The sequence below is a fragment of the Triturus cristatus genome, chromosome 11 (genome assembly GCF_964204655.1).
Source record: "Triturus cristatus chromosome 11, aTriCri1.1, whole genome shotgun sequence".
Classification (NCBI taxonomy): Eukaryota; Metazoa; Chordata; class Amphibia; order Caudata; family Salamandridae; genus Triturus; species Triturus cristatus.
Window position 1 is genome coordinate 205,238,203 of NC_140594.1, and position 27,603 is coordinate 205,265,805.

General features: G+C 46.5%; 1 protein-coding gene across 2 annotated transcripts in view; it reads left to right on the forward strand.

Moving 5' to 3' along the window:
* The window catches only part of DAO (D-amino acid oxidase), a 234,702-nt gene that overhangs the window by 131,511 nt on the left and 75,588 nt on the right, over positions 1 to 27,603 (forward strand). For both annotated transcript variants that reach the window (XM_085635422.1, XM_085635423.1), the window contains exons 6-8: positions 386 to 440; positions 13,630 to 13,734; positions 23,235 to 23,317. In XM_085635422.1, coding sequence (XP_085491548.1) covers positions 386 to 440; positions 13,630 to 13,734; positions 23,235 to 23,317 — 243 coding nt within the window. The remainder of the gene's footprint in view (positions 1 to 385; positions 441 to 13,629; positions 13,735 to 23,234; positions 23,318 to 27,603) is intronic.

Below are 27,603 nucleotides of genomic sequence, written 5' to 3' on the forward strand. Positions count from 1 at the left end.
TTTCATCCTGATATTTCTTATGCGAATGGCAATAACAAACTCAGGGGGTACCAAGCAGCATTCTCCCAGCACAAGAGAACCAGGAGACATTGAGAAGTGTTGTTCGCATCGAATATCACAAATATAGTAAGTCAATTTGAATGCTGGTCTTCAGATATACACAAAGTTAAAATTAAGGGGAACCACTAACAGGCTTCTTAGTATTGAATACAATATTACTTAATAAAAGTCAACAGAACTTAAAATCATTGCCTGATATTGAGCACAAATCTGTTTATATTAAAGGTAATATGATTGTCAGGGCACTCTGTTTAGTAATGTTCATAGATATATATTAATGTAAGATGGCGCACAATCACCTGAACAAAGAACACTTGTTTTGCAGATTGAAAGAGCGGGGAGTCACATTCGTTCTTAAGAAGGTGGAATCATTTCAGGAAGTAAGTTAGAAACTGAGTTTTGGAAAAATTTCTGAAAATAAATTTTCACATTACAGCTTGATTAAACATCTGGATTGTAGAGGAGAGGTATACTAGTAAAAAAGTATCTTTATTTTTTAATAAAATGTCTGCAGAAAAAGATGAGCACAACAAAACAAGGTTATTCTGGGTGGATTTAAAGCATTATTGCAAACAGCCTCTTACTTTGGATTCATTGTACAAGTAGTACTAATAAAGTGACAGCAGTCATGGGTAATAAACCTTGTTATTTGCAAGAAAATGCACTTTCTTCCGGATACTGTCTCTAATGCAGAACACGTCGAATCCTGCTCAGAGTCAACACACAAAATGTAGGCAAGGATCTGTGATGCCTGGTCCCACCCCCTTGGCCTACTACCTTCTAAACATGATAGCCAAAGCCAACACATATTGCCACTTAGTCCAGGTGCCTACATGAAACCTTTAGATTTATCACGACAATATAACCTCACCTAACCAACAATCTCATAGCTGGAAGTATCACTGTTAGACCTGGCATCTTTGGCGTGGTTACCCCTGACTTTTTGCCTCTACCTCCTGTATTTTTGATGCTATGCTGGATTTCGTTTTTGCTGGTTTAGATGCTTTGGGCACTTTGCCACTGCTGATCAGTGTCAAAGTGCAAGTGCTCCCTTGGTAAATTATTGTGTTGATTGGTTATCCATGATTGGGATATTTGTTTCACCTGTTAGCCCCTAGTAAAGTGCACTGCGTGTGCCAGGGCTGGTGATTCAAATGCTACTAGTGGGCTGCAGCACTGATTGTGCCACCCACAGGAGTAGCGCTAAAATGATGTCTTAGGCCTGCTTGCAGTGCCTATGTGCAGTCCAGGACTGCCAGGTCGACCTGGCCAGTGCACCCACTGACCAGGCCTTATCCTTCCCTTTCTGTACATGTCAGGCATCCCTATGGTGGCCCTAGGTACCCCCCTGGGCTGGGTGCAGTGTATCTGAAAGGTAGGGCATGTACTGAGGTGTGTAACATGCCCTGGTAGTGAATTACAGCCATTTTCGTTTTTCACTGCTGAGAGGCTATCTTGCCCATAGGATAGAATGGGGAAGGCTGTTTACATGCCTATCTTCCCATAAGGGCAAGATAGAAAATCCAAGTTTGGTATCTCTGTGTTCAGAATTTAATTATACATCTTTTTAGCAAGATGGTTTTTAAATTCACTGTGTGAGAATAGCACTTTTTAGAAAGTAGCTATTCTCCTGTTTAACCTTCCTGTGTGCCTGTGTGCTGGTTGGCTGACTGGTGTCAGGTGATGTGCTAGGTGGCTCCAGGAGCCTGGATGAGTCAGCAGCAGGGTGAATAGGGAGATCTGCTTTAGATGGGTGGGAGGAGTAGTCCCTGGGTCTGAATAGGGCTGCCCCTGACAAACACAAAGCTGGCTCCACCCCCTGCTGGCCAGGCTGAGGACTCTGCCTCTGCTGACACAAAGAAGGCTCCACCTCCTGCTGAGCGTCTAACGACCCTGCCCCTCACTCTGAAAGGAACCAGGTGCTCCAGAGCAGAGCACACCCAGGAACCGGTTTGAGCAGGGGAATCCCCCCACTGGAACAAAGAGAGACAAAGGCTTGGAGGGGTATAAGAAGAGGACCCCAGACACCTAAAACTTTAGATCACTTTGGAACTAAGAAGAAACCTCTGCCAAGGAGAAAGCTGGAAGAAACTGAAGAGGAGAAGACTGCCTGCTTGCTGTTTTGCTTTGCTGCCAAGGAGAGGGGAAGGACTTTGCTGTGTCCCCTTCTTTTGATTCTGATCTCCAAGGGCCTGAGAAGAGCTGGCTCCCTGTTAAGAAGTCCCAGGAACAAAAGGACTTCACCACCAGCTCCCCTGGAACTCTGCTGAGAGAGTTCTGACCTGCCTTGGAGTGCTTGCCCAGTCTTGGGGCTTCAGGAGGTCGTTTTGCTGTGTTTGGGAGCTGGGAAGCAGAAGCGTGAACAAGAGTGACTGGTACCCAACGCATCATCCGATTGCGTGTCGCAAGACGAGAGTGCGTGGAAAATTTCATCGCGGCACCATCGCAACACGCAGGGTCTCCGCATCGCCGAGTGCGTCGAGCATCGTCCCGAAGCATGAAGCTTCCTGCCATTGCGAGGGTTGTCGCAGAACCAGTTTGCGGGCCGCACCACTGCCGGTGCGTGAAAAGTCTCCAATCGCTGCGTGCGTCGACGCAGAGTCCCGTTCCGTGGCGCATCGAGAGTTGCGGCGCCGGAAGGCAACGCTGCGCCACGCATCGCACCACATCGAAGAGTGTCGCATCGAACCTGTGCGTGAAGCTTCCCCCCAAGAAACCTACGCAACGAAAGCCAAAGGTATCGCATCCTCCCCCTACAGATCGGAGCCGGCGCATCCACCTCTGCTGCGTGAAGCAGGGCTGCTGCAAAGCCTCCCCAGGATCTCAGGAGCATCGCATCGCCTTTGCCATCTTCCTTGTTATAGCTTTTGGGAACCCTATCGCAACTACAGGTACTGTTGGGCACGAGAGTGTCGCATTTTGTGCATTGAGAGTTGCATTGTGCAGGACACTGACTTTGACATCCTGGAGTACTTTCTGCAAACTCTTGAACTATCTTTAAAGTAACCTTTTGAATTATATGTTGGTTTGTCTGTAATATTTGGTCTTGTGAAGTTTTTAGTAAAGATACATTATTTTTCTAAAACTGGTGTGGAGTAAATCTGTGGTGTTTTCACTGTGTTACTGTGAGTGTTGGTACAAATACTTTACACATTGCCTTTGATAGCCTAGACTGCTCAGGCCAAGCTACCTAGAGGGTGAGCAGGGGTTATCTTAACAGTGTATCCCCCTTTCCCTGACTAGAAGCAAGGGTCCCTACTTGGACAGAGGTACCTACCCTGCCAACTAGAGACCCCCAGATCTAACATTGGTGGTCAGCGGTGAGGATTGAACTTGTATTTGTACTTGACCCACAGTAATTGGTGTACATCACTAGTTTAAGTGCAGACCAATAGACAACCACATACTATATTTTTGATTCTATTTTTGAGTAACTCTTCAAGAGCATCATGTCTCAGGTGGCAACAAGCGAGAAGGCAGAATTGGAGTTTTCCATTGCGGATTTATATTCATACAAAGTTGAAGATCTCAAGCAATTCTGCAAAGACCGTGGTTGCTCTTTTAAAAGCGGAGCTAGAAAGGATGTGCTACAAAGAGTCCTGAAGGCCTGGTGGGAGGCCCAAGAGGAAAGTGATGCAAATGAAGAGGATGGTTTTGTTCCCCAAGATCTGCCTGTGAGCAGACCAGTCTCAAGGGCTAGCAGCTCCCATTCCAGTAGGGGGCTCACTCCAGAGGAGTTGGAGGAGAATCAAAGGGTGAGAAACCATGAATTGGAAATTATGAAAATGAAGATGAAGCAATCAGAAGTAGACAAGGCGGCAGAGGAGAGCAAGAATGCCCGTGCCTTGGAGGAGAAGAAATTGCTTCTGGCTCATGAAGTGAGCATGAGAGAACAGGACATCAAGGCCAAGCAGGTGGAGTCCGGTTCAAATGGTGGCAGCGCACAGCCAGTGCAGGGGGGTAAAGTATATATCCCCAAAGATTTAGTACAGAATTACAATAGGAGTGAAGATATCTATGCCTGGTTTACATCGTATGAGATAGCATTAAGAATGAACGGTGTGCCTGAACAGCATTGGGGGGCGGGCCTGTGGAAACATTTTGAGGCTTCTGGGAGGAGTGCTCTAGAGCCCTTAGAATTAGCAGGTGCCATGACCTATCCCAATATGAAGGAGGCCCTATGTCTCAGGTATGGACTTACTCCAGAGCAGTATAGACTGCAGTTTAGAAATTCCAAGAAGAAAGAGTCTGAGACTTGGATGGAGTGTGTGAATCTGTACTCGCGGGCACTGGAAGGTTGGATGAAGGGCAGCAAGGTAACTGATTATAAGGGGTTGTTACATTTAATTAGTTGGGAGCACTTGAGTAGTCTATGTGTTCCAGAGCTGCGCCAGCATCTTTTAGATAGCAAGTTGACGGACCCCATTGAGCTTGCTAAGGAGGCGGACCGCTGGACCAGTACCAGGGTCCACAGAGGAATTGTGGGTACCGTTGCCAAAGGTGGGCAGGGTCCCCAGCAGAAGAGTGGGGGGGACAAGGGTAACCAAAAGGAGTTCTCACAAGGGCCCCAAAATAGTTCCCAGGGTAACCAGTCCCAGCCCCCCAAGTCCAAACCCAAACCAACCTGGCCCCCTAAGGGCAGGTCGGATAACAAGGGTCCCATTAAGTGTTATCACTGTCAGGAATTGGGTCACAAGTCTCCTGTGTGTCCCCAGAAATCCCAGGCACCCACTGGTGCTCCAACACCGGGTATAGCTAGTGTAGCTTTTGGGGGGGATTTAATTTCTAGTGATTTGGAGGGTTTAGCAGTTATGTCCCTTGTCTCTTTAGGAGACACAGAGATGGTCCAGGAAACCCCTGTCCCTGATAACACTAAGAAGTACAGGCAGTGGGTGACCATCAATGGGAGGAGGGTGGAGGCTCTCAGGGACACTGGAGCCAGTGTGACTACGGTCAGGTGTCAGTGGGTCCCTGAGGAGCTGATCATTCCAGACGTACTTCACCCAGTAGTGTCAGCTGACAACTCTGTGCGCCTTTGCAAGGTAGCACATGTTCCCTTTGAGTGGGGGGGGGTCTCAGGTCCTCTCAAAGTTGTTGTGAGTCCATCCATGCCAGTTGACTGTCTGCTAGGTAATGACCTGGAGAGTTCCCCGTGGAAGGAGGTGGAACGCCAGGCTCATTTGGAGATGTTGGGGTTGCCTGAGTGGGTCTGTGTGACCACTCGGTCCATGGCAGCCAGACAGGGTTGTGAAGCAGACCTGGAGCCTGAAACAGTGGCCCAGGTCCCTGCCAGAAAGAGGAAGGGCAGGGGGCGTGGTGCGTCCACCCCCGCTGTTCCCACGGTCCAGGAAGGAGCAGAACCTACGGGGGATGCCCTGGAGCCTACAGGGGAACAGGTCGCTGAGCTGGGAGACATACCTGAGCTGACCCATTGGCAGCAAGAGGGTGGTCCCTCCAGAGAGGAGTTCTGCCGTGCGCAGAAGACATGCCCTACTCTTGAAGGTCTGCGGCACCAGGCTGCAGACCAGGCAGCAGGTGCTGATCCGAAGAACTTTTTTCTCTACTGGGAGAATGACTTGTTGTACAGTGAGCCTAGGTTTGCTGAGCCGAGTGGATCACGTACCCTGGTGGTACCCGCAGGGTTCAGAGACTTCCTACTGGGTCTGGCTCACGACGTGCCGCTTGCAGGACATCTCGGGCAGGACAAGACCCGACAAAGGCTTGCCACCCACTTTTACTGGCCCGGGATGAAGACGGACGTCGCTTCCTTTTGTAAATCATGCCAGACTTGCCAGGCAAGTGGCAAGGCTGGAGGAAAATGCAAAGGACCTCTCCAGCCTTTTCCGGTAGTGAGCACCCCTTTCGAGCGGGTGGGAATAGATATTGTGGGGCCACTGGACCCCAGGACCGCCTTAGGCAACAGGTTCATCCTGGTCCTGGTGGATCATGCCACCCGGTACCCGGAGGCTATCCCTCTCAGGACAACCACAGCCCCGGTGGTGGGCCGTGCGTTGATGGGGATCTTTTCCCGTGTGGGTTTCCCCAAAGAGGTGGTATCTGACCGGGGTACCAACTTCATCTCCAGGTATATGAAGTCTCTGTGGGAGGAGTGTGGGGTAACTTATAAGTTCACCACTCCTTACCACCCTCAAGGAAATGGGTTGGTTGAAAGGTTCAACCGGACCCTGAAAGGCATGATCATGGGGCTGACAGAGCCCATGAGACGGAAGTGGGACGTCTTTTTGCCATGCCTATTATTTGCCTACAGGGAGGTACCACAAAAGTCTCTAGGGTTCAGTCCCTTTGAGCTTTTGTACGGGCACCCTGTTAGAGGACCTCTCAGTCTGGTGAAGGAGGGTTGGGAGAAATCCCCGGGGAAAACCCCTCAGGATGTGTTCAGCTATGTGCTGGCCATCCGCAACCAGACACAGCGCTTCCGGGCCCTCGCTCAGGCGAACCTGGAAGCCAGCCAGGATGAGATGAAGAGGTGGTATGACCAGCATACCACTCTGATGGAATTTCAACCTGGGCAGATGGTGTGGGTGATGGCGCCAGTGGAGCCTTGCGCGCTCCAGGACAAGTGGACTGGGCCATATGAGGTGGTGGAGCGCAAGAGTGAGGTGACCTACCTGGTCAACTTGCGATCTCCCAGGAACCCCATGAGGGTCCTACACGTGAACCGCCTCAAACCCCATTTTGAGAGGTCTGAAATAACAATGCTACTTGCTACAGATGCAGGTATGGAGGAGGATAGCGATCCTCTTCCTGACCTCCTGGCAGCTAAGGAGCAAGATGGGTCAGTGGATGGAGTGGTCCTCTCGCCCACCCTGACCCCAGAACAGCAGAGGGACTGTCGCCATGTGTTGGGTCAGTTTGCATCTCTGTTCTCCCTGACCCCCGGTATCACCAACTGGTGTGTCCATGACGTGGACACGGGAGATAGCATGCCTGTGAAACAGAAGTTTTACCGGGTGGCTGACAAGGTCAGGGCCAGCATCAAGAAGGAGGTTTCTAAGATGTTGGAGCTAGGGGTGATTGAGCCCTCCAGCAGCCCCTGGGCTAGCCCAGTGGTACTTGTACCGAAAGCTGCTGCGCCAGGTGCCACTCCAGAACTTAGGTTTTGTGTGGACTACCGTGGGCTCAATGCTGTCACGAAGACTGACGCACACCCCATCCCCAGAGCTGATGAGCTCGTGGATCGGTTGGGAGCTGCCAACTACCTCAGTACGTTTGACTTAACTTCTGGGTACTGGCAGATTGCCTTAACCGATGGGGCCAAGGAGAGGTCTGCGTTTTCAACTCCAGAGGGGCACTTCCAGTTCCGTGTCATGCCCTTTGGGTTGAAGAACGCCCCTGCCACATTCCAGAGACTGGTCAACCAGGTACTGTCCGGGCTGGAGCAATTCAGCGCCGCATATCTGGATGACATTGCTGTGTTCAGCTCCACTTGGGAAGAACACTTGCAACACCTCTGCGCAGTGTTGAAGGCTCTGCATAGTGCAGGCCTCACTATCAAGGCCAGTAAGTGCCAGATAGGGCAGGGTTCGGTGGTGTATTTGGGACACCAGGTAGGAAGCGGCCAGGTGGCGCCCCTACAAGCCAAGATAGATACCATCCGGGCTTGGGAACCCCCCAAAACCCAGACAGCGGTGAGAGCCTTCTTAGGACTCACCGGGTACTATCGCCGTTTTGTCAAAGGGTATGGCACCATTGTGGCTCCCTTGACAGAACTAACTTCCAAGAAGTTACCGAAGAAAGTGATTTGGACCAGTGCCTGCCAAGAAGCTTTTGATGCCCTGAAGGAGGCCATGTGTACAGCACCTGTACTCAAGGCGCCTGACTTCTCCAAGGAGTTCATAGTGCAGACAGACGCTTCTGAGCATGGAGTGGGAGCGGTGCTCTCACAACTAAATGATGAGGACTTGGACCAACCTGTAGCTTTCATTAGTAGGAGGCTACTTCCCAGGGAACAGAGGTGGAGTGCGATTGAAAGGGAAGCTTTTGCTGTGGTCTGGGCGCTGAAGAAGCTGAGGCCCTACTTGTTTGGGACTCACTTCCGGGTTCAGACGGACCACAGGCCCCTCAGATGGTTGATGCAGATGAGGGGTGAGAATCCTAAGTTGTTGAGGTGGTCCATTTCCCTACAGGGGATGGACTTTACGGTGGAACACCGCCCCGGTACAGAACACGCCAACGCTGATGGTCTGTCCAGGTTTTTCCGCCTTAGCGATGAGAACTCCCAAGAGGGTGGGTAGTTCTCCCCACTTTCAGCTGGAGGGGACACGTGTTAGACCTGGCATCTTTGGCGTGGTTACCCCTGACTTTTTGCCTCTACCTCCTGTATTTTTGATGCTATGCTGGATTTCGTTTTTGCTGGTTTAGATGCTTTGGGCACTTTGCCACTGCTGATCAGTGTCAAAGTGCAAGTGCTCCCTTGGTAAATTATTGTGTTGATTGGTTATCCATGATTGGGATATTTGTTTCACCTGTTAGCCCCTAGTAAAGTGCACTGCGTGTGCCAGGGCTGGTGATTCAAATGCTACTAGTGGGCTGCAGCACTGATTGTGCCACCCACAGGAGTAGCGCTAAAATGATGTCTTAGGCCTGCTTGCAGTGCCTATGTGCAGTCCAGGACTGCCAGGTCGACCTGGCCAGTGCACCCACTGACCAGGCCTTATCCTTCCCTTTCTGTACATGTCAGGCATCCCTATGGTGGCCCTAGGTACCCCCCTGGGCTGGGTGCAGTGTATCTGAAAGGTAGGGCATGTACTGAGGTGTGTAACATGCCCTGGTAGTGAATTACAGCCATTTTCGTTTTTCACTGCTGAGAGGCTATCTTGCCCATAGGATAGAATGGGGAAGGCTGTTTACATGCCTATCTTCCCATAAGGGCAAGATAGAAAATCCAAGTTTGGTATCTCTGTGTTCAGAATTTAATTATACATCTTTTTAGCAAGATGGTTTTTAAATTCACTGTGTGAGAATAGCACTTTTTAGAAAGTAGCTATTCTCCTGTTTAACCTTCCTGTGTGCCTGTGTGCTGGTTGGCTGACTGGTGTCAGGTGATGTGCTAGGTGGCTCCAGGAGCCTGGATGAGTCAGCAGCAGGGTGAATAGGGAGATCTGCTTTAGATGGGTGGGAGGAGTAGTCCCTGGGTCTGAATAGGGCTGCCCCTGACAAACACAAAGCTGGCTCCACCCCCTGCTGGCCAGGCTGAGGACTCTGCCTCTGCTGACACAAAGAAGGCTCCACCTCCTGCTGAGCGTCTAACGACCCTGCCCCTCACTCTGAAAGGAACCAGGTGCTCCAGAGCAGAGCACACCCAGGAACCGGTTTGAGCAGGGGAATCCCCCCACTGGAACAAAGAGAGACAAAGGCTTGGAGGGGTATAAGAAGAGGACCCCAGACACCTAAAACTTTAGATCACTTTGGAACTAAGAAGAAACCTCTGCCAAGGAGAAAGCTGGAAGAAACTGAAGAGGAGAAGACTGCCTGCTTGCTGTTTTGCTTTGCTGCCAAGGAGAGGGGAAGGACTTTGCTGTGTCCCCTTCTTTTGATTCTGATCTCCAAGGGCCTGAGAAGTGCTGGCTCCCTGTTAAGAAGTCCCAGGAACAAAAGGACTTCACCACCAGCTCCCCTGGAACTCTGCTGAGAGAGTTCTGACCTGCCTTGGAGTGCTTGCCCAGTCTTGGGGCTTCAGGAGGTCGTTTTGCTGTGTTTGGGAGCTGGGAAGCAGAAGCGTGAACAAGAGTGACTGGTACCCAACGCATCATCCGATTGCGTGTCGCAAGACGAGAGTGCGTGGAAAATTTCATCGCGGCACCATCGCAACACGCAGGGTCTCCGCATCGCCGAGTGCGTCGAGCATCGTCCCGAAGCGTGAAGCTTCCTGCCATTGCGAGGGTTGTCGCAGAACCAGTTTGCGGGCCGCACCACTGCCGGTGCGTGAAAAGTCTCCAATCGCTGCGTGCGTCGACGCAGAGTCCCGTTCCGTGGCGCATCGAGAGTTGCGGCGCCGGAAGGCAACGCTGCGCCACGCATCGCACCACATCGAAGAGTGTCGCATCGAACCTGTGCGTGAAGCTTCCCCCCAAGAAACCTACGCAACGAAAGCCAAAGGTATCGCATCCTCCCCCTACAGATCGGAGCCGGCGCATCCACCTCTGCTGCGTGAAGCAGGGCTGCTGCAAAGCCTCCCCAGGATCTCAGGAGCATCGCATCGCCTTTGCCATCTTCCTTGTTATAGCTTTTGGGAACCCTATCGCAACTACAGGTACTGTTGGGCACGAGAGTGTCGCATTTTGTGCATTGAGAGTTGCATTGTGCAGGACACTGACTTTGACATCCTGGAGTACTTTCTGCAAACTCTTGAACTATCTTTAAAGTAACCTTTTGAATTATATGTTGGTTTGTCTGTAATATTTGGTCTTGTGAAGTTTTTAGTAAAGATACATTATTTTTCTAAAACTGGTGTGGAGTAAATCTGTGGTGTTTTCACTGTGTTACTGTGAGTGTTGGTACAAATACTTTACACATTGCCTTTGATAGCCTAGACTGCTCAGGCCAAGCTACCTAGAGGGTGAGCAGGGGTTATCTTAACAGTGTATCCCCCTTTCCCTGACTAGAAGCAAGGGTCCCTACTTGGACAGAGGTACCTACCCTGCCAACTAGAGACCCCCAGATCTAACAATCACGCTATCCACCTTGAAGCAGGTAGTCTTTATCCACCACCCCTTATCAAGAAACTTGACATCTCTTGCCCAGTTACTATCCTTCTTACTGTGCTAAAGCAACTTAAAGTGTTGTATTCCTTTGCTATTCCTCCCCAGTCAGGCATCAGCTCATCTTTGGAGCCAAGGCTCCTTAAATTTGCTCAGCGGTAGATAGTAGTAGGGTGGGCAGGCATCTCTGTGGCCCTTTTCACCACAGCCTACCCTACAATACGACAGAGAATCCTTAATGTAAAAGGATTAGCAGAACCCCCTTACTAGGGCTGCCTTCTTCTGCCATGTTGTCAGCAGAGTTTGACATTAGAAGCTAGCAGGGCACCCAGCTTTACATTGCCTCAAGGGTTGATGCTATTTTGATTGATGTGCAGAATCTGCATCTAACACCTGGGGAACAGTATGCACTCTGTGGGATGCCATCTCCTGCAAAACATTGGTACTCTCTAAATCTTCACCAAAGTGTTCCATCAGACCAATACTTCAGTGTTTCTGCCCTGAAGATATGTGTTTAAGAAGCAGAAACTTGCATGGCCCAGAGTGGATCTGAATTGAGATAGTGGCTGTAAAGTCAAACTCCAGCAGGTGTACTCAAAAGGCCGGGCAGACAAAAAGAGCTTGGTATTACCCCTAAAAAATATATACACTCTGTGATAAATCCCAGCAATTTTCAGCTCAGGATACTGAAAAGCTCACCCTTACTTGTGTTCTGCAAGAACTGTATACCACTGATGTCCACTTGGCGGTGTCCTATCGCGAAGGACAACTTCCAGCTCTTGCTGATAATTGGAATGAAGCAAACACAAGGAGATGATTAGAATGAAGCATCTTTGGTCATCACCGGTTTAGTATGCTTGATAGGATCAATGTTCCATGCATGCTGTACTCCCAGGCCGCCACCGTGGGAAAATAGAGGTGATCGCCCTTGCCATCTCAGAGCTGTCAATAAAGTACTTTCCATCTAAAATGGTTTCTGTATATTAAGAACCAGCTAGGCCTCTTTATTGAGGAGAACATAGAAATGTAGGCATTGAAATGCAAGACAGTTATCTTTTTTTATATATAATTTTTTATTGCCATTTGAAGTACATAGAACAACAAGAGATTGTAAATTCCTCATACACATCTCACGGTAGAGATTACATTATCATATTAAAAATCGTGTCCAGGTGCGCTGTGGAGAGCACATAGTGAATCCCCAATATTGGAGGGAAGTCTCAGGTATAGGGCCCCAGCGGAGAGTCATGTATCAGTGCTCATCCTGCTCCTAGTGAGACAGGAGCGCCCGCATGTCTCAGTCGATGCAGTGCTGTATGAAAGAGTTTGTCACTACAGCTACGTCACATTGTTTGGCCCCTCAATATAGGAAAACATCCAGAGTGTGCATGCAGAGCGCACTTGAACTTCCTGCAGTTGGACAAAGGAGTCTCCTGAGTAAAGGTCGCCCATCACCCATAACCGCATGTGCCTCACCTGTTAAAAATCACACTATTGAGAAGAGTATGGTTGTTTTTTGGTCAAGGAAATCTGCCAAATCAAGAACGGGTAGCCGGGCCCTACAGCAGAGTCCATCCCACGCCCCAACAGTGCAGATCACAGTGTGCCGACAGGTCCTCGAGTGCCTTATGGGGGTGTTCGGGTCAGTGTTCAGAGGACAGGTGCAGCACTATGTAATTCTACGACTGTGTGCGGGCTGTGTGGGTCTGGGTGGATCCATGATTACGCAAACTGTGCCTATGTGCATTGGTCATACAGCTCAAGGTCGGGGGCACCGATACCACCCTGGTCAAATGGCAACGTCTACACCTCCCATTCCATCCTAGACTGCCCTTGCCCCAAGCAAGTGCTATTAGGAAGGGTCAAAGACAATAAAAAAAACCCTTGTCAGTAGTATTGTGATATTCACAAAAAGGTTAAGCAGTTTAGGTAGTATCACCAGTTTGGCCATGGCCACCTTCCCAGCCAATGAAATAGGCAGCTTGGACCAACGTGGGATCCGGTCCTTCGGTCACCCAACAGTCTTAAAATGCAAGGCAGTTATGTGCACCAGTCATTTTGTATTTTTGTTTTTGTTTTTACAAAAGCTCACCTCTTGGCTCTGCATTTGCTACTCAGATATTGGATCTATAATCCATTAAGAATATGGGTTCATGCTTGACAGAAGTGCTCTCAAATAGCTAAAAGAGCAAGGTAGAGTCCGTCTTGCTGCAAGAGTTTAAAGGTACGGTCCTATCTGACAAAGTACATATTTGTCATTTCACCTATCAGGGGTGCATGAGTGTTGAGTAGAAATTGGGATGCGTTCAAAGCTATCATTAATGTAAAATCAGCTTTCATAGATATTTCTAATGGTGCACCTATATGATTTAATATGTTTTTCTGTTTTCTTCACTAAAAGAATAATGGCTGACGTGTTGAAATAAAAACACCCAATCCTGTTTAATGCACATACATGCATGCAAGTGACTGTGTTTTAAGGGTCTGTGAGTTGTTGCCCCTTAAAAACATAGACAATGAGACACACTAGCATAATTGTGATCCTGCTATATTTTGCATGATTAAGGAACAATCTGATGTATCAGCAGCAGGTTGTTTTTAAAGTTGAATTTAAAAACAATATTTCATCCTAAGCAATGATTGAATAGTTTGTGCACATGCAAAGAGTTGTGCGCTACTTCAGTTCCCTTCTTCAAAAACTGTTAGACTGTTCCCATTGAGTATCTGGAAACCTGTAGCTGCATGGCTTAATGTATTTTATTTGACCTGCTGTTTTGCTAAGGCATCTGTTTGGCTAAAACCAAATATACTTTGGGGAATATGGTGAGTTTGTCCTCTTTGTTTTTAGCTTTACAGAAACGGTGCTGATGTGATCGTAAATTGCAGTGGGGTGCGTGCTGGTGACCTGCAGCCTGATCCAAAACTGAAGCCAGGTCGGGGACAGATTATAAAGGTTGGTGGTCCTTGCTGACATAAGCAATGAGGTAGTGAAATGTATAGTAGAAAGAACACAGCGTTGGGCATATAGAAAAAAATCCTTGCCTCGTGAATAAATCGGTCAAATATTAGATTTGCATAGAGCAGCACTACAATTTGTATCACCATTACATATATGTGATAATATTTAGATTCAGATTTTAGAAGGTGTCATCATTTATTCCATAGTCACGCTGGTAGAACAGTAAGAAATATATTTAATCTTTCCTTAGTTTGCATACTTGTTTACTCTCCTTCTCGTTGCTTCTGATACACATGGAAACATGACCTCTCCACTGTCAGTACTAGAGGTCACAAATCACCTTTACTTTGCTTAGCAGTCTGCCACATGTTATCTCTTTAGCCCTTCCTTGTCCCACCCAGTGTTTACATCATGGGATATGTCAACTACCCTACAGGCACCACTTGATCTAGGAGTCGTCCCTCTTGGAGGGCCCATAAAGAAATTCCCCTTCCCCATCACAGCCTGTTTTTGTGTCTGTCTTCCACAGGTTGTGTGGCGCTAACCGGGCGAGACCGAGATTTCTAGTTAACTCTCAGTGTCCGGTCAGTTATACTTTTGGCCTATACTTCTTGGGGTTTTTCCACACCTGGTTCAGGTTTATTCCACTCGTGAGATGGTGAACTCTTGGGGTGAAGCCGGTGGGATGACATTTGTGTTTGGGGGCAGCTCCCTCAACCTTTGTCTTTCATTACCATGATGATGTGATGGATCAGGGAGGTCTGGAGTTTGAAAGCCAGTGCGCTGTCGGATGCATTTCCAGATTGGGTGCTTCTCAAGTAATGCTGTGTTGTCTAAAAAAAGAAATACTTGGGAATCAGTGTCTTTTGTTGGGATTGAGCCGTGTTGCAATTCTCGGATAAATCCTCGCAGATTAGGAAGTGGGACAAGGTAGTGTTGAGGAAGTAATGTTTAGCTTATTTACCAGTAATCTTCTTTACTCTGATTACAATCCTTGTCCTGGTACTTCCGTTCCACAATCCCTTTCCTATACTCGATTCCTACTGCTTGAGTATGAGAGGCATGGACATCCCTTTATGAGCCTTCCTGGTGGAAGGAGTCCTAGGGAAGTCAGGAGAGCAGTGGGGTTTCTTCTGGGTTAAAGTCTGCCCTGTGGTGCTTGTACCCGAGGAGGTAACACACCTCATAGAGTAAGGACTGAGACAAGGAAGGGCAATCGGAGTAAAGAAGATTACCATAAGAAATCTAAACATTATATTTTATCTTTGGACTGTAAATCAAATGGAGTGTTTTGCTGCAATTGGCTCATAGCTGACAATGAGATAACATAGGTAGGTTAAACATTGTGGATGACCGCATTGTGTAGTGATACATACAGGAGAAAGATTCCAATGTAGAAGGAAGGAGTGTAGAACACCAGGTGATGAGTTGGTAAAAAAAACGTATGGCAGCTGTTAAAAAATGTGTGATAACTCGTAAAAAGGAATCAGTAGCTAATATATTTGTTTTATAAATTTATGGAGTCTTGTAGTTTTGAGATCTTCTCAACAAGAGCGGAGAAAATGGCATGTTTTACAAAATGTAAGAAGTCATTTTTAAAGATACATTCATTTGCTAGTTATAATTAGGGCTCCCATAAATTATGATTGGGTGATGTCAACCTTGTAGGATGACCTTTAACTTAACCTGAGGAAACTTACTAAATAGCATGGTTCTGTCATAGACCTTGTATGGACATGTTCCATGATGTGAGAAGCAGCGATACAAGAGGGACTTCTAACAAAAGTCTTCAAAAGTAAGGTTGAATCGATAAATAACATTTGAAAGTTAGGAAACAAAATTTGGGATTGTGAGTCTAGATGTTATGAGACAATATTACTTTGAGACAAACTTGTAAGATGGCTTTCTCAACTTTCATAACAAAGCCAATCTTAAACCTCTTTTGTCTTTTTAACACCTGTCAGATTTCAGTAAGGAGAGTAAAGACGTTGAGAACTTTAGCAGGACTACTCAGAAAGGGTAATAATTTTTGTGGAAGAGGAGCAGGATGGAATGCCGATAGATGGAGACAGCATCTGGTTTAGCATGAAATAAGGCAAGACTATTCACCCATTACCTTGTTGTTTTCATTAAATTATTCAGTGGAACACAAGAGATTGAGACACTCTTTATGAAGAGACTTCAAACATGCTGTCCTCTTCATTGGTGTTACTGATCCCTGGAACTCTGGGGTCACTCTCTTCAGAGTGTTCGTGTGTGCAGTTCAGAAAGAAGAAGAGAAAATTAACGTGAGAGATGCAATTCCTCCTTTAAGAAACTTAACTGCTCCCTCTCAGGACATGATCCTTCCCTAGGAATCTTCCTCTCCTGTAAATGACCCTGCGTCTCCCATTCCCTATCTTCCGGACTTGGATCAAGTGTTATAATTCCCAAGGATCATGGAAGAAGGAACTGCCTGCCCTGGTTAAAGCTGAGGGAGGAACTAAATGACTCGCAATGGTCGACGGCCCTCCCTCTCCAAAAAAAACTTTTAAATGGAGCACCTTGTATGCCTAACATTCCAAGTTTTTGTGTTCTTATCTCTGGAAAATGTTATTTCAACTGAGGTTGCTACCAAGTATGGTTCATAGGAGACGTGAGATGGGAACCTATCCTGCTAAATAGCATTGTGCCAAGAAGTGCACCAGGAGCGGGGAATGTTGTCATGGATGAGAAATGACATGAGTGCTTCTGGTATAGTGGGAATGGAGAAAAATGCAACGTAAAAGACTGAGGATGCAAAGGCTATAGTCACAGGGCAAGCAGCAATGCAATGGTTGCTGAGAACAGGGAGAATGGAAGACCACAAGTGGGAGGAGCGGCAATGGCGAATCTGCTTCTGCAGCAAAAATCCAGGACCTTGGGGCTATGATTCTGATGTCTTGGGTCAAGGCTACTGTCCCAGCCTTGATGGTTCTGAAACGTATTGAACTTGCATCCCCCTAGTGTCCCAGACTCGTTGTTAAATGCAGGCCTTCGATAAAATATTTCCCTGGAGTGGGTCTAGCATAGGGAATACCTCACAGATAGGATTTGGGTCTCCTACAAGGTGGCCCGGGGCCTCCATTGGGGATATCGGATGCCAGCTTAACGTGTGGCAGGACATTCTCCCCTCCAGAAGTGTCAGTGGTAACAGATACATATACTTTATTTATTTTATTTTATTTTTATTTATTTCATGCGTTTTTATATAGCGCGGACATTACCCGAAGGTGTCAGAGCCATTCACAATAGGAACAGTACTGATACATGAGGAGAAAATTACAAGTGAGCATGTTACAAAAGCAAACATTACGTTACATGAGGCAATAGGGACAATTGTGCAAGTATCAAGAGCAAACAAAATAAAAGAGGTAGCAAACGATACGTTACAAAAGGAAAAAGTGACATGTTTGCATGTTACAAAAGCGTACAAAGTACAAGTAGAGGTATAATACTGCACTAAGTGGCAGACACTCAAAACACAAGAACACACTGGGAAAGCACTTCTATAGGCATGGAGAACAGAATTTCCTATAATGGAAGAACTTCCTTCAGATAATAGAGAGGGTGTGAATTCAATTTGGAAGTGTCTTTGAAGGAGGAGAACTTTGAGGTCAGTTTTGAAGGCCTGGAAAGAGGTGGTGGTCCGGAGCTGAGGCGGAAGTGAGTTCCAGATTCTCACCACGTTGCCTGAAAAGGATTGGGCCATCGATCTTTCGTTCTTGAAAGTGGGAGGTTCAAGCAATACATTTTCTGCATTACGTGATGGTCTAGAGCCTCAAGAGAGTTTCAGTTTATTCGCCAGGTAGCGAGGGGAGGAGGAGTGCAAGGCTTTGTGGGTGATACAGGCAGTCTTGTAGATAGATTTTGCCTTGATGGGAAGCCAACGGAGGGTGGATAAAATGGGTGTGATGCGGTCGCTTCTTTTGGCCCCATATATGAAACGAGCTGCTGAATGGAGAACAGACTTAAGGGGGGACTGGTGGGTTTTGGGGATGCCTGTAAGAAGAGAATTGCAGTAGTCCAATCTGGAGAGAACCAGCGATTGGACCAGGGTTTTAAGGTCTTGCTCCGGGAAGAAGCGATGAATCCCCCAAAGAAGGCGCAGTTGGTATCGAGCAGACTTTGCAATAGAATTGATGTAGGAGAGTAGATTGAGTTTTTTGTTGAGTATGACACCAAGGGATTTTGCGCTGTCGACAATGATGGGTTTATTGTTAAGTAGATTCATCTGATCCATCCATGATTGAAACGGGGGAGGAGAAAGTGAGAAGGAGAGGAGGAGGAATTCAGTTTTGGAGGGATTCAGAATCAGTTGATGAGTTAACATCCAGTTTTGAATGGAGTCGAGAGTAGAGCTTAGGATGGAGAGATCGTGAGTGGAGGCCACCTTAAGGTAGATTTAAATGTGCCGTCCGCATAGAGATGATAGTGGATCCCGGATTTACTAGGGAGATTTCCCAATGGTTCTAAATAGAGATTGAACAATGTGGGTGCAAGTATAGAGCCTTGAGGAACACCTTGACCAACCGCCAAAGGAGATGAAAGACTGTTCGCTATTTTGATCATTTGGGATCTATCAGAGAGGAAGGAGGCAAACCATTTAAGCACAGTGCCCTCCATGCCCATTCTCTGGTGAAGAGTGTTAAGGAGAGTGTTGTGATTGACAGTGTCAAAGGCTGCAGAAAGGTCAAGGAGAATTAGAAGACAAGACTCCCCCAAATCGAGTATCCGCAGCACGTCATCAATCACTTGCAGAAGGGCTGTTTTAGTGCTGCAGTTTTGATTGAAGCCAGACTGGAAATTGTCAAGAAGATCATTGTCCTTGATATGACGAGAGAGTTATTTCGCTACACATCTTTCTGTGATTTTCACAAGAAAAGGTAGGTTAGTGATGGGGCGGAAGTTGTTGAGGTCGTTCGCATCAGCGGTGGGTTTTTTAAGCAGAGGGGTGACCTGTCCAGTTTTGAAGGAAACAGGAAGGGAGCCTTGACAGAGGGAGAGGTTGACCAGAGTGGTCCAATAGGAAAGAGAATGGGTATAGAAGTCAATGGCACTAGGGATGGGGTCAAGAGAATGGTTGGAGGGCTTTGTTTCGAGGATGCATTTGAGGAGGGCATCTTCAGAGATGGGGTCAAAGTTCTGCCACATGGTTAAGGATTTGCGCTCCTCTGTAGGGGTAGGATGAATGACCTAATCCACAAGTGATTTCACATTTTCGTCAAAGAATATAGCAAATTCCGCTGCTTTCTTTGTAGAATCCTCCAACTTGGAGGTTGAGGGAGAGCAGTTTGGGTTTTTGATGAGATCGAATAGTTTTTTGGGTCTATTTTTGGCTGAGTCGAGGAGGGATCTGAAGTGTGACGCTTTTCCAAGGAAGATGTGCTTGTGGTACTTGGATCTTGCTGAACGAAGCGTGGCCAAATTATCGGTGGAGTGCGCTTGTCTCCATTGTTTCTCAAGGACTCTTCGGTACTTCCTTTCCTCATAGAGGGATTTGTTGAACCACGGTGCTGAGGGAGTAGGCCTTTTCTTTTTATTTTGGAGAGGAGCGACATTATTGATTTCGACTGCAAGGACTGTGAGGCATTGGGAGGTGAGTTTGTTAACATCTAGGTTCGGGTCTAGCCTTGGAAGTGATAGCTAAGCTGAATCACAGAGGGTACTGAGGTCAATATTTTTGGTGTCACGGAACCAGGAAGTAGCCCTCTTAGGTTGGCCGAGAGTTATAGAGTGTGATAGGTGAAGAGAGAATGGGATGAGGAGGTGGTCAGACCAGTCTACATGAATAGGGGTAGCGATAGTCAGCAAGCCTGCTTTAGAAATAACAAGGTCCAGGATTGAGCCCTTAGAGTGTGTTGTTTCTGTGCAGTGTTGGATAAGATCGTTTGCAGAGAGGAAGGTGGCCAGCAAATTCGCAGAAGAGTCTTGAGGCGAGCCCCAGTGGACATTGAAGTCACCCACGAAGATCTGATTGTCACTTTGCGAGTATTGGTCGCTGATGAAGTCAGTGAGTTCCTCCATAAACGAAGGGCCGCTACCAGGCGAGCGTGTTGGTGTGTCAGATGCCTTCCTAGGTGGATTGTAGATCAGAGGTCTCTGGTCTTCCAAGGAGTGGCATAATAACATCAGTGTTCTGGAGCTGCATGCGGTCCACCTAGATCCTCAAGAGGCTCTTTCCTTCCATGTAGGGCAGGTCAATGCAGGTGCTCATAGACAATATGGCTGAAACAAGCAGGGCAGGGTGAAGCCTCATGCCCTCTTGGCTGGAGGCTACTGGGTTATGGTAGTGACTGTATTTCACAAGGTCTGCGTGATAGTAAGTCACCTGGTGGGGTCGATCAACACCAGGGAGGATGAGCTTGACAGGCGCGAATGGCATCTGCATTCAGAGGGGGCACCGGGTATCTTCGACCGGTAGGCATGCTCTTCGTAGCTCTTTTCACTACATCCAAAAACCCCAATGTCCCATCATTTGCGCCTCAGAATTTCCTCTCTAGTGGTCTCTATGAGAAACGTTCAGTGGTATTCAAGTTTCTAATTTTCAGTTCTACCCTTGTTACCTATTTTGGGGACCCTGAAGAAAGTTAGTTAGGACAAGCAAAGATGACTCTGGGGCACAAGATTGCACCATAAGGGTCTGGTACTCTGAATTGCTGACTCTCAACATCTGCCCTCCTCTTCAGCTTTCTCTAGGGGAGGATCTGCTGTCCCAGCAGCAAGAGTATTGCATTTGAGCTTCGACAATCTACACCTCAAGGTTATTGTGTGGAACCAGATGAGAAGTTTTAATCTTCCATAGGATGTGGTGAATGTCATCCTGCCTGCCCACTGCCTTCCATAAAGCCAATCCACTCTGGCCATTGTTTCAATTTTTATTCCTGCTGCGAGAAAAAGCAGGTTGATTCTCTGCAGGCTAATTTATCTAATGTCCTCTTGTCTGTTTTATACTTGACCTGGCAAGGTTTTGCTGGGGGCACTCTAAAAATTTACTTCTCAGCCCTTCTGGCCTTTCTTTGGTTGCCTCGTCAGCCCATTTTATTCATATCCCCAACTGGGATATGTTTTTTGTTAAAGGTCTTTCAAATATGTTTCTGTCTGCTCCCTTCATCATGCCGCAGTGTGATCTGAATTTAGTCATCACTTTCCTGATGTGCTTCTTTCTAGCCTCCGTGTGTTTATACCTTGAGGCTTCTTACTCCAACGACCATGTTTTTCATTGCAATAACATAAGTGTGTCCTGTCAGTGAGCTGCAGGCATTTTCAGTTCAGCCTCCCTTCTTCCCTTACAATCTGTTGCTTAGGACTTATGCATCCTTTCTTCTGAATGTTGTGTCACCTTTCTTTGTGGTGAAGTGCATCTCACTTCCCTTGTTTTTCTCTCCATCATCACATCCCTGTAAGGAGGAGAGGTTAAGTCAGTTGGATCCATAGCGATCCCTAAGCTTCTACATTGATAGGAGTGCTGAGAGGATAATAAGCTCTTTATTGGATATGTTGATGTGAAGAAAGCAAAGGCAGTTCAACAGCAGACATTGCCATGATGGATTGTCCTGTGCATCAAAATATATTATGCCTTATCCAGAAAGGGCCTTCTGAGGGCCGTATGTTTCATTCCACCAGGGCAAAGGCCATGACTACAGCCCTAGCTCAGGGTGTTCCCATTTTGTTGTCTGCAAAGTAACCACATGAACATCTGTACATACTTTCACTACGCGCTACTTTCTCGTGTCTCAGGTCTGCAGGGAGGGTCATTATGCCTTCATGGTCCTGCAGGACTTCTTGGTGCAAAGTGCACACCTCAGGCCCACCTCCTTGGAAAAGGCATTGGTTTTGTAACAATTCGCATAGTGAGGAATATGAGGTTCGAAGTATCCATCAGAAGAATTTTGAGCAGTAATAACTCTCTTTCTGGTGGATACTATATCTTATTGTAGATTCTCACAGCCTGCCCTCCTCCATGTTTTGTGGGATGGACGTTTAGGAGTCGGTGAGGTTCCATGTTAGATTTTACACAATGTCAATGTTTTCTATTTGTCAGTGAAGTTCTATATTAGGGAGCACAGAAAAGCCAAACGAGTAAACTGATGTGAGCGTGCTGGGATGGCGCCTGTATGTGAATCAATGTCATCATATCCCGAGCCAGGACGGAGACGCAATAGAGTCCAAAAGTGCCCCCTGTTGGCTTGCAGGAGCTGTTGCAAGGGTTTTGCATATGGTCTGGTACCTTGGGAGATACATGAGGTGAGGAATCTGCGGTTAGATAGAGTATCCACCAGAAAGAGTGTTTCTGCAGGTAAGTAACTTATTCTTCTTGAGGAAGTGAGGCAAGATGGGATCGGATGAGTAATATCAGTATCTTGAGGCAATGGTCTTTTTTAGATCATCTTAAGCTGGATGATTAAAATTGGGTCACATGGCAGGACGTTTCTGGAGTTTATGAAGTAGTCAGCAGTTAGCGTAGTAGCCTCCACATCCTTCCTGGTAAGCTTGATCTCAGCAGAGAAAAATCATCCAAATTAATACATTTTTCATGAAGTGTAATCGATAACATAGGCCATTATGTTTTTTCAGTAGGTCACAATGGTGTTTACATCACTTCCTACTTCCTAAGAGCGTTGTTGGTAACTTGTGTTTAGGGGATGATTTTCAAGATCTTGCGCTTTGGCGTCTCGTTCTCAGGGAACTGTTTTTTTGGTGAGTCAGTTTTTATTTTGGTAAAATTTATAAAACTGCATTTTTAGGTGGAAATACCAGACCACTGTAATGGGATGATTTGTAACATGATGACTAATGTAGAAAATTTAATCCCTGACAGACATTTCATCATCTGTTAATTTTGGGCCCTTATTGCTGGAATTCACTGTCATCAAACTATCATCTCACAATAACCTGGAATTCAAGGATAGATTTCACCCCATGTGCCCTATCGTGACCAAACGCTGCTCTAAAGTTATTTTTGGCTCTGTGTAATAAGATGCAAATAAGAAAAGCACTCCATAAATGAAAGAATATAATAAAGACTTACTTTGTATAAATAAAGATATATTTCATGTGAAACCTAAACATGCCAGTAAAGTGATATGGAATATACTCTTATTATATTTTTCGCTGTAGCCTGCAGCCATTCAGATTGCTAAGGGTAAGCTTGCGATCAGAGTTGGTGCTAATCACATACAGTGAGATCATGGGGTCTGACCACTTCCAAATATACACCTTTAGATGTTCTCCTTTCAGTGGTTTGGCAGGATTTCTAAATCGTAGAGACAGATTATGTACATAAACTGTGATTAAAAACTGGACAAAACACAGGAATATTCTCTGTGCCATACTTAGCCAGAACAGGACACGTTTAATATATAGTTGTGAATTCTTTCTGAGAAAAAGGTGTCAGATGTATACAAAAGACCTGTTTTATTTTCTAGTTGCCCTTATTCCAAACACTGTGTGTTTCCCATGTTTCCTTTTCTTAGGTGGTTGCTCCATGGATCAAGCATTCTATCTTAACGCATGACCTTGATACTGGGATCTATACCACACCGTACATTATACCAGGGTAAGACGTACATGTTGGAGTTTCAGTGTCAAAGCAGTGACTTTTGCTGCTGCCATTGTTCACTGTCAGAGGGGGTTAGTTGTTCCCCCGAAAGCTTGTGTAGAGTGATTTCTGCGTGCTGCTCTTGTTGATGGTTCCTGGCGCAGGGACAGATAGACAACCTGAGGTTTGGATCTGAGAGGGAACAGCAGCGACAATAAGTGCAGCCTGTGGAGTGTTTGCGGGGTCCCCACGTTGTCGTTGGTTGTGTGTCGGGTGATTGTGTCTCCCTTCCAGGGCAAAGGCCATTGTAGGTGTGTGATGTGGCCTTATCAGGAGACTTCCAACAAGCAGAATAAGTAAAGTCCGGGCAACACACCATCCCATAAGCAATGTATGCGACGATAGGTAAATACTGAAAACATTAAACTATATCCAATTACGCTTTTATTTACTATCCTTGGAAGAAAAAAATAGTTGCAACAGGCAAGCAATTTGAAACCCTTTGCAGGGCATCCATATGTAAAGACGATCGAGCATGCTGCCCATCACAAAATGCTGAAAAGCTTTCTATTTCAAGCAACGCAGATGAAGTGATATGAGGCCTGATGAGCTTCTGGTTGGGTTTGGTTGTGTAATATCACTTGCTTCCAGCACCAGGAAGCCCCATGTTGGTGCGGGCTGCATTTTATAAGCCATTTAAGATAACATAACAGTAATGTACAGTGCCACTACAGAGCCCATACATCCAGTGAAAGCTGAGGTAGAAGGGGGCTACTGTGGGCGATCCTGATGATCTAGCTCTCCGCTTCCTGGTTATCTAGGAGTGTGCGGGGATAGGGGGACAAATGGTGAAGGATAGGCCTGTTCTCAATCACAGGATGGATGAGAAAAACTGCTGGATGGATTCTTCTGTAGTATGGAATAGATGGCACAAATACACCAAGCCTTTGAACAAGCAGCAACTTTTCAAATGGTAATCACATGAAATGCAACATTTTGGCAGCCATAAAGTGGATGCCTTGTTGCCTGAAGTTTCCTCATGGGCCCCACCTGATACAAGTTGAAACCCTAGACGTCTTGCAGTTTCTTGGTGGTCTGCAGCTGCATGCAGTCTGGGATTACAGTGCAGCACGATTGGACAGCTTAGATCCCACCCCATGCCCCAGATGTTATTCAGAGTCCAGGCAGGCAGAACACGGTAGGCTTCCAAGCATACAAGGGATCAGAGCATGAGCTCTGCTTTTCCAGGGATTCATCTCTCATTGGGCACTGAGTCCCGGGACACATGGCTGTGTTCACCCATAGGGTGGCTGCCAGTTACTAAAGAAGTCTTCTTCTTGGACCATTATGCACCAAGCTACAAACAAGGAGCACTCACTTCATTAACTGGGTGTTCTGGAGCTTTCTGGGGATGTCAGAGGGCACCTGACATCATGATCCAAACAGGGACTCGTGTCATGTCCCAGTTCCTTGCTTTTACTAGTGGGGATATCTTATAGGTTTGCCTGTCCCATACCTGAACCTCCAGCAGAAATAATGCCAACTGAGGGAGCTACATTGGTTGGTGAGTGCATCCCTCCAGCAGCCAAAGTTGCATCAGAGCTTTAGTGGTCCTTCTCCAGTGTCTTTCAGGGCCATTTCAGCTGTGCCAGGAGAAGTGTATATCCAGCCTCCTGACCAATCTTGGCATCATTGGCAGACATCACCCTCTGACTTGCCTGGAGCCAGAGGTGACAGCTGGTTAATGTTGTCCCTGAGATCAACCGAACAGGTTATCCCTAGGTCCAAGAGTATGCTGTGTTAGAGGTGCAAGCGATATTAGCTGACAGCGGTTTAGGGACTCCCCCTTTGGCACATTATTGCATCCCCAAAATTTACAAGGGTGACTTTTAAAAGTGACACCATTACACATGCATGCCTGTATTCCTCCAAGCTTGAGGATTTAAAGAAAAGCTGTCCTTGTCAAGAAGGGGTTTGGAGAAGTAACTATGCTCCAGACGAAAAGATGACATACAAACTACTGATTCAAGAATACAAGAGCCGATAATCTCTGAGAAAAGCAGTTATTTTACTGAAAAGATCATGTCAGCCACTAATTCGTCTCTGGAACTTTTCCAAACAGTATAGAGCCTTTCCCCCTACCCTGTCACTACTAAAATACTGCCCACCCAACAGCTTTGTGATAACCTGGGGACTTACCTTAGAAATAAAGTAGAGGCAGTCTACAACGACTTTAATCTCATCAAGGAGACCGATCCTTCGTTCCCAGCTGCCACTGCCTTAGATTCTAGCCATCCAGCTCTCTGCGAGTTTCCCACAATTTCTACTGGACACATGATTGAGCTAATAAACCTCACATAGGGCCAGATGTACAACCCTCCAATTTGCGACCTCGCTAATTGGAATGCACAACAGTGTCTCAGATACTGTTTGCAATTCCTAATGGGGTCGCAAATTGCATGTATCATTAATATTAATGAGGCAGGTGCAATTTGCGACCCCTTAAGGAATGGCTAGCATTCACAGGGATGGTGGCCTGCTGGGGTCAGCAGACCACCATGTCTGTGACTGCTTTTTTAATAAAGCATTTTCTTTTTTTAATGCAGCCTGTTTTCCTTAAAGGAAAACGGGATGCCTTTAAAAAAGGTAAAATGAAACTTTCCAGTTTCATCTTTTAAGGGCAGTCAGTGGTCTCTGGGACCACTGCCTGCTCTTAAAACATATTTCCCCACATACTCACAAAGGGGTCCTTCCCCTTTGCGAGTGGTTTACCACCTACCTGAAGTAGGTGGTAAATTGCGGGTGTTTTGCGGCCGCAAATGCAGCCGCAAAATATCAGCACATAGCATGTTGACTCGATATTAGGAAGGGACGCCCCTTCCTAATAGCGAGAGTCGCAAATGCTATTACCATTTTTTGCGGCCGCAAACGGAAGGATCTCCCATTTGCAGCCGCAAAAACCGGTTGTACATCTGGCACTAGTACCGGAGCCCCTACTGACCCTTGCCACACCAAAGTGTTGCAAGAATTAGCCGATTTCTTTGCACCCTCACTGGGTCTGCTGCTGAACAATGTTTTGAAGTCTGGTTGCTTTTCTGCAGAATGGAAAAGCTTCCATTCTGCCTCGTCTCAAACATCCAACTCTAGAACCCTAGAGTAAAAGAACTATCTGCCGATATCTCAAGTCCCTGTGCTTGTGGCAGTCCTAGAAAGACATTTAAAATCTCTCTCTCTGCATTTGTGGACCAAATTGGTAGTGTGGACAAATCCCAGTTTGGCTTTAGGAAAGCCCACAGCTCGGAAACTGTGCTGGTAGCAGTTTTAAAGGAGTTTAAGGACATCTTGGACTAGGGAGGTGAGCCTCTTGGACCTATCCGCAGCCTTTAACACCGTGAGTCATGCACTATTGAAACACCGGCTGACAGAGATAGGTATCCAAAGTTTTGCCTTTAAGTTACTCCGCTCCTTTCTGGATGACTGTGAGCAAACAGTCAAAATAGGTGATTTTGGCTCCAAGCCTTTCATCTTACCCTCTGGTGTCCCACAAGGGTCTTCACTAAGTCCCACATTATTTAATATATATGTATATATGTGGTTCCTCTTTCGTAACTTATAAGATCGTGCGACTTCTCCACTGTTTCCTACCCTGGCAATACCCAAATTGTGGTATCAATAAACAACAATTTTGAATAAGTGTCTTCTCGACTTAACAAGTGCATAAGTACAATCGTCAACTGGATGAGTTCCCATTGTCAGAAATTAAACTCTGAAAAGACAGAGGTGCTCCTCTTTGGATGGGATACCTCCTTTTGGAACAACACTTGGTGTCCACAATCCCTTGGCTATTTTCCAATTCCAGTATCTAAAGCAAGAAACTTGGGAATCATTTTTTACTCCAATCTCTCTTTTAGAGATCAGACTAGCCAACTCACTTCCTCATGTTTCCTCGTTTTAAAAACCTTGAAGAAAAATATTCCCTTTGTACCTTTTGACCTGCAGAAAACAGTGGTCACCTCCCTTGGATTATCAAAGTTGGATTATTGCAATTCCCTTTATGTTGGAGCTCAGCAGGGCATCATGAGTAGGCTTCAGAGACTGCAAAATGCTGCAGCCCGGGTTCTTAAAAACATCAATAAATTCGAGCCAGTCTCTGAGGCCATGAAAGAACTTTATTGGCTACCCATTAAAATGAGAGTTGCCTTCAAAGCGCTCTGTTTAGTAAACAAATTGCTTAACCACTCGGGTCCTGATTTCCTTAAAAATTAAATGTTCGAGGCATATGAGCTGTGGATCATATGCTTTAG